Source organism: Passer domesticus, chromosome 11 (genome assembly GCF_036417665.1).
Source record: "Passer domesticus isolate bPasDom1 chromosome 11, bPasDom1.hap1, whole genome shotgun sequence".
In the NCBI taxonomy this organism is placed as follows: Eukaryota; Metazoa; Chordata; class Aves; order Passeriformes; family Passeridae; genus Passer; species Passer domesticus.
This window is the reverse complement of record NC_087484.1, coordinates 4,653,312-4,665,636: the sequence shown is the minus strand read 5'-3', so window position 1 is coordinate 4,665,636 and position 12,325 is coordinate 4,653,312. Positions and strand designations below refer to the sequence as shown.

General features: G+C 44.3%; 1 protein-coding gene across 1 annotated transcript; it reads left to right on the top strand.

Annotated features, from left to right (window-relative positions):
* The first annotated feature begins 1,026 nt into the window (after positions 1 to 1,026).
* TNFSF10 (TNF superfamily member 10) lies at positions 1,027 to 10,627 on the top strand. The gene is made up of 5 exons (XM_064385247.1): positions 1,027 to 1,277; positions 4,745 to 4,897; positions 6,345 to 6,387; positions 7,070 to 7,186; positions 7,887 to 10,627. The coding sequence occupies exons 1-5, from the start codon at positions 1,155 to 1,157 to the stop codon at positions 8,333 to 8,335; spliced, it is 885 nt and encodes a 294-aa protein (XP_064241317.1). The 5' UTR covers positions 1,027 to 1,154; the 3' UTR covers positions 8,336 to 10,627.
* The last annotated feature ends 1,698 nt before the right edge of the window (positions 10,628 to 12,325 follow it).

Below are 12,325 nucleotides of genomic sequence, written 5' to 3'. Positions count from 1 at the left end.
CAGCTAAAGAAGACTCCAGGGAGTCCTCAATGCAGCCTTTCAGTACTTGAAGGGCAGCTTATAAAAATATGAGGACAATAATATCAGGACTTTCTTCAACAGAACAAGGAGTAACGCTTTTAAACTGAATGAGCATTGATTCAGATTAGGTATAAGAAAGAAGTTATTTACAATGAAAAGATTTTTACACTTAGGGTGGTGAAAAACTGGCACAGGTTGCTCAGAGAAGCTGTGGATGCTCCATCCCTGGAGGTGCCCAAGGATAGGCTGTACAGGGCTTGGACAGGGCAGCGGATAATGGAAATGTCCCTGCCCATGGCCAGGGATTGGACCAGCTGAACTTTAAGGTCCCTTCCAACCCAAACCAATCTGTGATTCTCAAGACTGTTACACAACGTGAACTCAGGAAACTCCGTGCCTCTCTGCGCACATAACCAGAGCCTGAATGTATTTTTTAAAAACTAGCTTCCACCGTTCTCAGGCTCAAACTCAAGAGAGTTTGCTGGGAATGCCCCAACCGCCAGCACCGATCGCACACTTCGCAGCGATCCCGAGGCGAAGAAAGCGGGAGAACAGGCGGGGAAGGCGGGGAATCCGGGGCGGGAAAGCACGGAGAGAAAACAGGGAGGAGAGGGCTGGAACAGAGAGGAGGGAACCGAGAGGAGCAGAGAGGAGGCAGGGCTGGACAGAGAGGAGGGAACAGAGAGGAGCAGAGAGGAGGCAGGGCTGGAACAGAGAGGAGGGAGTCCAGGAACAGGGAGGAGCGGAGCGGAGGCAGGGCTGAACGGAGAGGAGGCAGGTCTGGAACAGAGAGGAGGCAGGGCTGAACAGGGAGGAGGGAACAGGGAGGAGCGGAGCGGAGGCAGGGCTGAACGGAGAGGAGGCAGGTCTGGAACAGAGAGGAGGCAGGGCTGAACGGAGAGGAGGCAGGTCTGGAACGGAGAGGAGGCAGGGCTGAACAGGGAGGAGGGAACAGGGAGGAGCGGAGGCAGGCCGGCCGAGGGCGGTCGCTCCGCCCTGCCCTGCCCTGCCCGCTGTATGTCCCGGCGGGCGGGCTGAGCGCGGCCCCAGCCGGGGGCTGCATTCACCGCGGGACAGCGGCCCGGAGCCCCCGCAGCCCCCGGAGCCCCCAGGCCGCCCCAGCCAGCCCCACCATGCTGCCGGCGGGCGGCCCCAGCCCCGCGCAGACCTGCGGCGCCGTGCTGGTGGCCGCCGTGCTGCTGCAGTCCGTGTGCGTGGCCGTCACCTTCCTGTACTTCACCAGCGAGCTCCGACAGGTCTGTGCGGGGCTCGGCGGCGGGGGGAGCCGCGCTGCCCGCGCTGTCCCCCGGGACGGGCCGGCTCGGGGCGCGGGGGGATGCCAGCAGCATCCCCGGGCCGGGCTGGGCTCAGCCCCGCGGACAAAGAGCTCCGTGCTGCCCTTTGTCTGCAGCACGGCCGGGGCTGTGCGCGGGGAAAGGAGCTCGCAGCGGGGCAGATACTGAGTGTCCGCCTCGGGAGAACAAAGTTCGGCGCTTTCGCAGGAAATGTGTTTCCCATTAGAGCGCGAATTCGCCGTCTCATCAGTTTTGCGGTGCGGGAGGGCTGGGTGGAGCGGGCGCTGTCAGCTCAAGCGCCTCGTGGATGCTTCCCCTAGGATAATGCATGGGTCTGAGACCGTGACTAATCCCAAAGGAACTGCACCAGACGGCAAACACCGCAGCATTCCCCAGGATAACTTTTAAAATACCCATTGTGTAGTCTGGATGCTTTGGTCTCCTTGAAGCCACCCTTGAGGCTTGGCAGCTGCTGCTTAACTCTTCCCTCTTCTTGCAAAAGATCGTTTACACTCCGAGAAGGTTGAATTTAGTTGATAGTGCAGTGTGTGTGGTCCTGCTTTTCGAGGACCCTTGTTACTCAGGGTTACCATGAGTGTCTTACCCTAAACTGACTGTCCTGCTGTAAATTGTGCCTGGATGTTGCTACTCCTGGCACACAGGTAAACCTACCTGCAGGTAAGTGTTCTGTATATATACAGCTTCAGAAAGTGTTGCATCAGTGTAAGTTACTGTTTTATACAAGCACTCAGTAATGCTTAATTAATTACAGTACTTATAATAATGTAGATATGCATATTATGCTATATATGCATTTATTCCACATTAGTTTAATAAGTGGAGTCTTCTGAGATGTCAGAGTTCTCAGTGAGGCAAAGGGAGTGCTCTGCAACAGGAGCCAATGCTCATACTTTAAAAATGTATAAAACAGATTTTCCTGCTGAATTTATAGCTGTGGCTGTCCAATGGAGGAGTCACAGAAATGTGCTCACTTTGTGACATCAGGTTACATGATTGCTAATGAAGAAAAATATATAAAGACATCCTCATGCACACAGCTCAGAGTCCCTTGCTAACAAACATGCCAATCTAAGTAATTAGTAACCACACTTATCTTTTCCTTCTATTCAAACATGTGCACCTGGGACACAATCACATCCCAGGGACTTGCCCAAAATAGAACTCACAGTTTCTGAAGAACAACAAACCTGCATTTGTTGTGAAGGGATAAAAAAACTGAAGATGTGCTGGACTGCAAACAAAGGTTGCTGGCTCTGGAGGGGGTACCTTAACCACATATTCCTGCATTTGCCATTTGGTGCACCAGAAACAGGAAAAAACCCATCTAGACACAGCCTGCTACTCCACATCCACATGGTGCATGTGGAATAAACCTCTGTAGATAAGCTGTGCTTTTTGTCTGCACATTTTTCTTCCCTTTTTTTAATTCACAATACCTGCATTTCTACACCTTCACCAAATTACTGTGGCTGCACAGACTGCAGGTATTTCTATCTTTACAAAAACATGCTAGTAACTAGCAGGGTTTGGCCACTACAGCTGTAGTAACCTATTAGGAGTATGGCATGTGTTTGGCTTGGAGAGGAAGTGCTGAAACAATAAAGTTCCTGTGTTTCAGGAAGAAAAAACAACCTCAGGCTTCCTTCTTTTTCAGAAACAGTCCAGTAACCACTCCTAACATAGGAGACAGGCTCTATAAGATAAGATTCCTGCAGGAGTTGTGTCCTCAAAGGGTTCAGTGCTGCAGATAAACCTCAAATCTTACAAGAGAAATCCCAGTCCCTGGGTTCCATAATGTGCTGCTGCAAGGTTGCATTCCGCGAGGTTTCAAACTGCACAAAGAGTAAGGTTCCAGTGCCAGGAGAGTGAAGCTGTTTTGGGGAAAAGTGAGCAGGTAAGGTGGAGGCAGAGGCACAGGACTGTTTGCTTCTAGATGGGAGGGCTGAGCTGGGAGAGAGCTCAAGAGAACAAACATAACCTCACAACGTGCCTGTGTCTGGCTTTTTATCTTAAACTCGTCAAACTACTTTTTTATAGAAGCTCATTGTATAGTTAAATGGGTCAGAGCCTGTAGTTTTACCTTAATGAGCACCTAATATTAATCACTTTGAGTTCTTGAAACCTGATTTAAAAATACCACTGCACTTCTTGGCAAAGACACAGAAACCCTCACAACCACTTGTACTGGGGGCCCCTTTTCCTTCTGCTGCCTCCAAAATACATCATTTCAAGTCCTAGCTGAAGCTCGGTGGAATCTGCTGGAAGGTGGGACTTGATGGGAGTGAAATCTCCTCCCCCTGTAGCAGGAAATCCTTTCCTAAACACCATTGTTTTCTAACAGCCAGGAAAAGCATGGAGAGTAAAGGAGAAAATTCACCATTTGCTTTCAATACCCCAGTCTCTAGGACAGCTAAAAACTGGTGCTTGTAGAAAAAAAAAATACATCTGTTTAGCAAACCAAATCAAGCTTCTTTAACACAACAAAAGAGTGAAATTGAAATGCTACTAGCAGGATTCCATCTGAATGCTTTGCATGCTCCTTGCTGTCCCCTCCAAGTTCCCGGAGTGCTTTGCTGGCTCCACAAGGCTGACCAGTGTGTGGCTGCTGCAGCAGGAGCCCAGCTCAAGCAAACAAGGGCTGCTCTCAGGTTCTGTGCTCCCACTTTAACCAACAGCGCCAGCTGGAGTCGCATCCGCAGGGAGCTTGGAGAGAGATTTCCACCAGGGAAACTCTCCCAGATTCCCTTGGAGCCAAAAGGAGTTTTGCCAATCTCTTCAATCTTTGCAGGAAACAAAAATGTTTTCTCCGTGACTAGAGGATACAGATAGATACTTGATATTTTCATGTCAAAAATATCTGGCATTATAATTGTATTTGGACTCAAATGTCATTTCAGTTATCTGGATTATTAGGACAAATGGTGCTAGGAGAGAGCCCAAACTGGATATGGTACAGATATATATAACAGCAAAGGTCTGGATTATAAATGCAATTGGCTGAAAAGATAGCATAGAAAATACTTTTAAGTTCTAGTATTTGATTTCATCCTCAATAATTTGTTTAAAAACAATATTGTGCTAAATAAATGTTTGTAATGTAGAACTAGAGAATCTAAAGAGTTTCCAACATCAGGGATTTGGGTGTTGAATCTTCACAAAACCTATTAAATTGAATACCGGATACTGTATTTATGTCCATGCAGATAATGCAAGCATATTTTTGCATGTGAGGTGTGCCCTTATATTTAAATATATCAGATCAGGATGAATTCAGTCCTCTTGTTCATATAGCCCTACTTGCACCATACTTTAGAGAAAAGTGCATTTCCTAGCACTTAGTGAATACAGTGACATACCACAGCTGCAAACACATGGATGAAAGATCCTGGCTTTTCCCTGTGCTGCAGCTCCAGGACTCGTACTCCAAGAGCGGCATCGCCTGTCTCACCGGGGAGGAGATCGGAAATTCCATCCAAAACTTGGAGCTCCTCGAAAGTGAAGACAGAGAAGCTGATCCCTGCTGGCAAGTAAAGTGGCACCTGGGAAAGTTAATTAAAAAGGTATTTGGGAACAGTGTGCTTGGTGTTGTTTCAGCTGAAGGAATCCTAATAGCAGATAAAGAAGGGTCAGATTGTTTTATTGCAAAGTAGTTGTCAGGGCGCAGCTCCAGCTGCAGAGTGCTTGCACTGAAGCAAAGGGAAAAACAGCCCATAAAAATGCTTTCACTGCATTCAGGAAATAATAAAGCAAAGACTATCAGCTCTTACTAAGTAAATTCCAGTGATGGGTTGGTTTATCTGAAATACCTCAGGGTAAAGGGTTTCTACCTTACCATAGAGATCATGGTGCTATCAGAGCTGTCACTGCCTCTTTGGAAAAACAGGAAGGCTGGGGAGAGAAAATGAGATTAAATATAACACAGGGAGAGGTACAAAGGTGCCTAAGGAGTGGTCCAGTCACAAGCTGTGTGATGCAGTGATGGAGGAAGGAGCACGTGGGCACACAGCATCAGGCACAGCACCTTCCCAAAGAGCACCTTCTGCGTGACTTACACACCAAACACATCATTTTGGCTACAGAGAACAAAGTCAGTCTGGCTGAAAAACCACAGGTGCTCAAATCCTCTGGAATGGCTTTCAAAATCCCAAGTCCAGCACATAAACAAGCTCATCCACAGAAGTTCTCGTCTGGCTGAAATTTCCTGGCAAAAACAGATCTTGCAGTCCAAACCAAATTCTGTATTTGTATTCAGAGATCTCAGCTCCTTTGGTGGAAGCTCTGCCAGTGAAGTCCCTGAACTTCTGCACAGAGAAAGCATTGTTTTAGTTGGTGGATGTTTGCACATCTAATATACCTACTAGCTCCCTGATTGCTTAGAAAAAGGTAGGCTGGGTACCAGAAATAAATTCAGTATTACAATAATACTACTATTACTGTTAGGACAGATGGATAAATAGAAATGTGGCAGGACAAAAGCCATCAATAACTGGCAATACAGGCTTTATGAGCCACCTAGGTAAAGCTTCACCACACTTGCTGCTGCTGCACCACTGTCCACACCAAACTGGAGTTAGCAGTTAGCAAACAATTATGAAGAAGGGGATGCACAAAGTAACATATGCTTCATTAAGAGCTTAGATAGGTAGAGGTATAAAAATAAATTCATTTTAATTTCCCAGATCTAAGACCATATAGTTTACACTGCTAACTATTCTGAAAATGGAAGCTGGTGCTTGGACACTTACCTTATTTGAGAAAAGCATGAGATTCAGATTTTTCAATAGACTTATTCCTGAGCTCTTGAAAATATTTTTCCATTTCTTTTATCACCTAAAAGATGAAAACATAGAAATTCTTTATTACAACAAACTAACAGGTGCTTTCTTCCCCCTATTTGCTTGTTGATCAAATCCAGAATCCCGTTTATTCATGAGTAAAAAGAGGTGTGTTCTGCCCCTGTCAGCCTCGGCTGACAAGCTAATTCATTTTTACTGTGTTTGTTGGCAGATGATGTCAAGAAGCTATGAGGAAAACATATCTGCAATCAACGGTATTGTAATAATTTTATTACCTGTGGTAAAAAAGGAGCCACTAGTGGCACTTGATGTGTAATCACTTGATTTTTTAAAGGTGCAGAAAACTGGCACCAAATTCTTGTAAGATCTAAGATCTTGTACTGGCATCAAGTCATCAAAAATTTTTATTTATTACTAGAATATAAATTTTCAGGAGCCAGAATTACTGTTAAGTGCTTAGAGCAAGATAATCAAGGTGGATACAGAGGACTCAATCCCATGTGTGTGGAGGATGTTTAAAAAGCCCTCCCAGTATCCCACTCGTGGACCATGCAGCACAGAGCTGCCAAGATCAGTTAAGGAATAGCTCTGCTGAAGCTCACACTAAAGATGCTCCATGAAAGCATTACAACCTCCAAATGGAAATTCACAGGGAGATTAGAAATATTTAACCATAAAATTGAGTACTATAGGTTGTTTTGTCTGTTGGTAACTTGAAGGCAGAGGGAGGAGAAAAAGGAGAATAAGGAGGCACTTAATGACATTTCATGAGCAGGCGTGAAAGCAGAATTCGAGCCTTATCAGCCAATATTCAGCCATCACTCTATGATTCAGTCAATTAAAAAGTGACATAGCTATTCCTTAAAATCAAGCCAGGTGGAACAGATGTGCTTTCTAAAGTCCCTGGTTCTGATGTGGGGTTTCTTTTTCCTGTAGTGGAAAGGACTCTGACCCTGGCGCACACGGAGGGGCAGCAGCCGCGCGGTCCCATCCGCAGGATCGCGGCGCACCTGACGGGCAGCAGCAGCAGGAGGAGCGCCCTGTCCTCACGCAGTAAGGAGAAGCCTTTAACCACAGATACAAACCACTGAATTGATGAAATTACTCTCCCATTGCTCGCCTCAAAACACCTTTTAATACTTGTATTAATAGTAGGAAACAAATAGTCTTGTCACAGACATTGGGTTTTTTCTGCTAATTCCCACCAAACAGAGAGAAAGCCCATTTCCTCTGGGTACCTCCCTAGCTCTTCTTTTGGAACCCTCATTAAGGGAAAGAAGAACTTTAGATGTCCTTCCTAGTGTTATTTAGATGTCCTTCCTAGTGTTAAGCTTTCCTCTTTTCTTTCATTTCCTTCTGTCGGTTGTGCGAGTCCCAGCTGCTATGGTGACAGACCTATTAGAAATGTGAGACAGACAGGAGTGACTTGACATTCAGCCATGCTAATGAAGGGCTTGCTCAGCTTTCTGCAGCTTCAGAGGGCATCAGAGACTAATGGATATTTTAGCTTTGTTACTAAGTAAAAACATTTTTTCCTCTTATTTGGGAGAACAAATATTAAAAATAAAGGCAGTTCATGTTAATTTAATTCCCACATGAAGCTTACTTATGGACCATCAAATTGTGAGAATGGACTAATCAACTTCTGGAAGAGCAGGTTTCCTTATTCAGGAAAGTAAGGCTCAACTAGCAGACACTTGGCTTCACTACTTGTTTTTTAAGTTAACATTTCTCTTCTTTTTTTTTTCCCAAGTAAATCCCTTACCCAGAAGAGGAATTGGACACAAAATAAACAACTGGGAATCATCAAGAAAAGGCCACTCCTTCCTTTACAACGTGGAGCTGAGAAATGGAGAGTTAGTGATACCGCAGACGGGCTTTTATTACATCTACTCACAAATTTACTTTCGCTTCCGTGAAAACGAGAACGAGGACTCAGACGTGTTGGGACAAATCAGAAACCCCAAACAGCTTGTCCAGTATGTTTACAAACTGACTAATTACCCTGAGCCCATTTTGCTCATGAAGAGTGCAAGGACAAGCTGCTGGTCTAAAAAAGCAGAATATGGACTTTATTCCATCTACCAAGGTGGTGTGTTTCAGCTGAAGAGAGAGGACAGGATTTTTGTCTCTGTCAGCAACAGTGACATAGTTGACATGGACAAAGAAGCAAGTTTTTTTGGAGCCTTTATGATCAGTTAGAACATGAAAATCATGATCCCAAACGGCCCAGTTTTTCTAGTCAGGGACAGCCTAAAGCTGTATTGATACCAAAAAGAGCAGACTGCCCTTTCTCAGCTCACCGTGTGCCGAGTTCTGTCCAGCAGCCAGGAAGAGCAGCAGCAGCTGGCTGTGGGTGGCAATGCTCTGTGCAGGCACAGGCAGCCAGCCTGGGAAGGTGTGAGGGGTTCTCAGCCCTCAGGTGATACCTTTGGCCAGAACCCCAGGCAGGTAAGAGCTCAGCAGCAGCAGAGATGCTCCAGGCTGGCTCAGCTGTGGCACGAGGGATGGTGGGTGCTCCACGTCTGGCTACTCAAGGCTGAGCCTGGATAGCAGATTTTATTTGTGCTCTCCACTGGGACCCTGTCTGGAATATATCAGGAACCTTTGTACATACTGTGCCCAAGTGCCTGTGGAATTTCTCCTGAAGTTTTTTGAACAGGAATTTTGCAGAAGCTGCACATCTTCATCTCATCTAACAAAGCACTTAAGCACCTAATTAATTTTAAGCACACAAACAGTCTGACTACACCAGGGTATCCACATGCTTGAAATTAAGTATGTGCTTAAGCATTCTCCATCATGTCTTGAGTAAACACATTTGTCTTGTGCAGGATATTGTACATAAGAACAGCTGCTGGAATGGCACTGAAGAGCTTTTGAAATCAATCTGTGTTTTGATCAACATTTTATAACACTGCCTATTTACTTAATTACTGTGCTGCAGACATCTCACCAGGCTCCCAATAAGTTCAGTAATGCAGTTGCTGTTAACAGTTGTTGACAGCAAGAACTGGATCCAGAAAAAAAAAAAAAGGTGGGTTTCTGAAAATACTGAATTCTGTGAGAAATTTGCAGCAAGTTAGGCATGACAAGATTGCTCCATGTTTATTTGTACTGGTCTGTGTTTGGTAGGATGTAATATTGAATAACACACCCCAATGACTAACATTTTAAGGAAAACAGGCACAACTATCTGTACTTACAAAAATGCTGCTTATTTAGATAATGCTGTAATTATTTGATTTAATTTTTAGGAATGGACAGAAACATATTTCTACACTTTTTTTTTTTATAAAATGAACAGTGTATTTTTTACTCTGTGAAAATGACTATTTTGTATTAAAAGGATTTGAAAATTTAGACTGTATGGGCTCAATGTACAGCAAAAGTCAGGTAGGGTAAATCAGCACATCTGTAGCATTGTCAATGGAGGAATAGCAAATTGCACCATGAATGCATTTTGCCCAGATTTGCATGAAACAGTGGGAAAGGTGGAGAAAAAAAAACTGGAGGGAAAGGAAGATAGTTCTGCAAATGTTACTTGTGATGGCAGGATAAAGTCTGGCTGTATTTTTTTTGAATACACTGGGGTTGCCGTGGGAACCCTCCCCTTCACCTGCACGTTGTGGTAATTAAATCACAGCAGCCCCTGCACATGGGCCTCACCAGCAAACAGCCATGGTTCATCCTGCCATCAACAGCAGGGGATTAAAACACAGCCCCTGTCTTTATCTGGCCGTTCAGACAAGCAGGAACCTTGGCTCACCTGAATGCTGTGTTGGAGCAGCAAGAGGAGAATTTCAGGAATACCCTTCTTTTGGCAAGAAACACACCAGTGTAAGCTGAAAATAATGAGGTTTAACTTCTGCCTGCTGTTTAACAGTGTCACACGTGCTGTGTTCAGTGGCAATCAAATATGTGAAATTCTTCACCATTTACTGGAACACTTTGGTTTTCCTCCTTCTCAAATCATCTGTTTTGACAGAGAACAGAAGACATTTCTACAGTTTTCTTTCTGATTTCAGTATTTAATTCAGAATTTTTCTCCCAGCCAGAAAGGCTGGAGAACAGAACCATTTCCTACATACCTGTATGTCTGTTACCTTGGAGAAATGACTTTTGTAGCTTCTCCTTGCAGATGGACTGAACTTGGTTATTTCAGCACAGGACTGACCTCTGCAATCAGATCTGATCACTGCATGCAGAGCATATTGCAACAGGAATCACACCAAATAGTAATTTTCTGAGTGATCTGAAGGCATGTTTGCCAGATCTTATCTTGGGGGAAGATTATCAAGGGATATCAGACAGGACACCTTTAAAGAAGAACGGAAAAATATAGCAATTTCCGTTTGTGCTGTGTCCTGACTTACACTTTTCATCTCACTTTATGCTGAATGACATATGTAGCAAATTTTTATAGGTTGCGTCAACATGTGAATATTGTAAATTTTTCTACATGACTTTTATATAAAACGTTTTTACTAAATACTTATTTAGTCTCACAGTGATTATTGGTATCATCCTATGGCTTCCATGACAACCCTGTCTTAAATAATTTCCCTGACATTGATTGGTATCAGATATAATCCAACTAAATGGTTGCAACGCAAAGGACAAAATGCAAACCATTGAGCAATGCCATGTTGTGTAATTCCATAGAACTGGCTTCCAGATCCCAGCTGATGAGCTGCATCTGGAAGCAGTAAGCTGAAGAAATCCCTGAAAATGATCTTGTGACCAAAGGACAAAATTCTGAGCGTTTCCCTTGAGGTATTTCTCATGTTTCTGGGCTTTGGCAATTATTTAAGCACTGGGAATTATTATTTAGTAGCAAAACAACTGATATTTACCCATTACCAAACTACAGTAGAAGTTGTTTGTTCAGCCTGGAGCAGAGAAGGCTCTGGGAGACCTTACAGCATCTTCCAGGACCTGAAGAGGCTCCAAGAGAGCTGGAAAGGGACTTTTCACCAGGGCACAGAATGACAGGGCAAAGGGGGATGCCAGAGGGCAGGATTAGATGGGATATTGGGAAGGAATTCTTCCCTGGGAGGGTGGGCAGGCCCTGGCACAGCTGTGGCTGCCCCTGGGTCCCTGGAATTGCCCAAGTCCAGGCTGGATGAGCAGCTGGGATGGTGGAAGGAGTCCCTGCCCATGGCAGGGGTGGAACCAGTGCCCCAAGGGATCGAGTTCTCTCTGGAGTTGGGGAGTGAGTCTCAGGAGCAGGGACACAATGCCCAGGTGTGACCCAGTGAGCTGAGTCTAAACCTCAGAATTAGTGACTGCAGAGCTCAGCTTTGCTGATTAATAAACCAGCAGTGTTTTGAAGTCTGCTTGCAGATACTACTGCTATATAAATCTCTGTAAAGTAATTTGAGCTCATTCTGTGTTTTACTTTATTAAGCTGGATTACTGCTATTCCAACAGCACTCCAGTGATGAGAGTTGCTAAACCATAACCTTTGAAAGCATACACCAGGTGCTACCTCCTGCTCTAAACCACATTTATAACAACAGTCAAAATACCTTCTGTCCCTGGATATAATTAAAAAAAACCCCTGAATTTGCTTTTCTTGGAGTTTTGGAGGTGCATAATTTTAAAATTAATCTCTGCCTTACAGTCTGTTTTCCAGTTTCTTCTTCTCTCCACAATAAACACATAATGATTGTAGGTTCAAAGCCTTCAGATATTTCCATGACAACAAAGACTGATATAAACAAGAATTTGAACTTTACTGGACAAGAAAAAAATTGAAAGAGGGGAACAGAGGAGAGAAATCTCAAAGCTCCACAAATAGAAACTCTTCTACTTCATCTCCAGTGCTCAATGCAGTTTTGAAGCTACTGAAGAGAAACACAAATAATTTAAGAGTTCCATGAAAGGTAAATGTCTAGTATAATATGTTTTCTAAATTATCTTTTAAATATCTGGTTTGCTCATACATCCAGCTAGTGGATAAATAGAATAAAAAGTCCTTAACTTCAGCCCCTTTCTCATTGCAGTAAGACCAATGCCTTCACTCTTGTGTTCTTGGCAACATGAAACTAATGTTCTTGTAGCAGAGGGCTGGTAGATAACTTTTGGGAGCCTAAAGCCATCTTCTCTCACAGTTCTTACCTCTTCTATCACCACTATCTGCACCACTGTCCTTCAGCAAATGCAAAGTCCAAGCAGGAATCCATTATC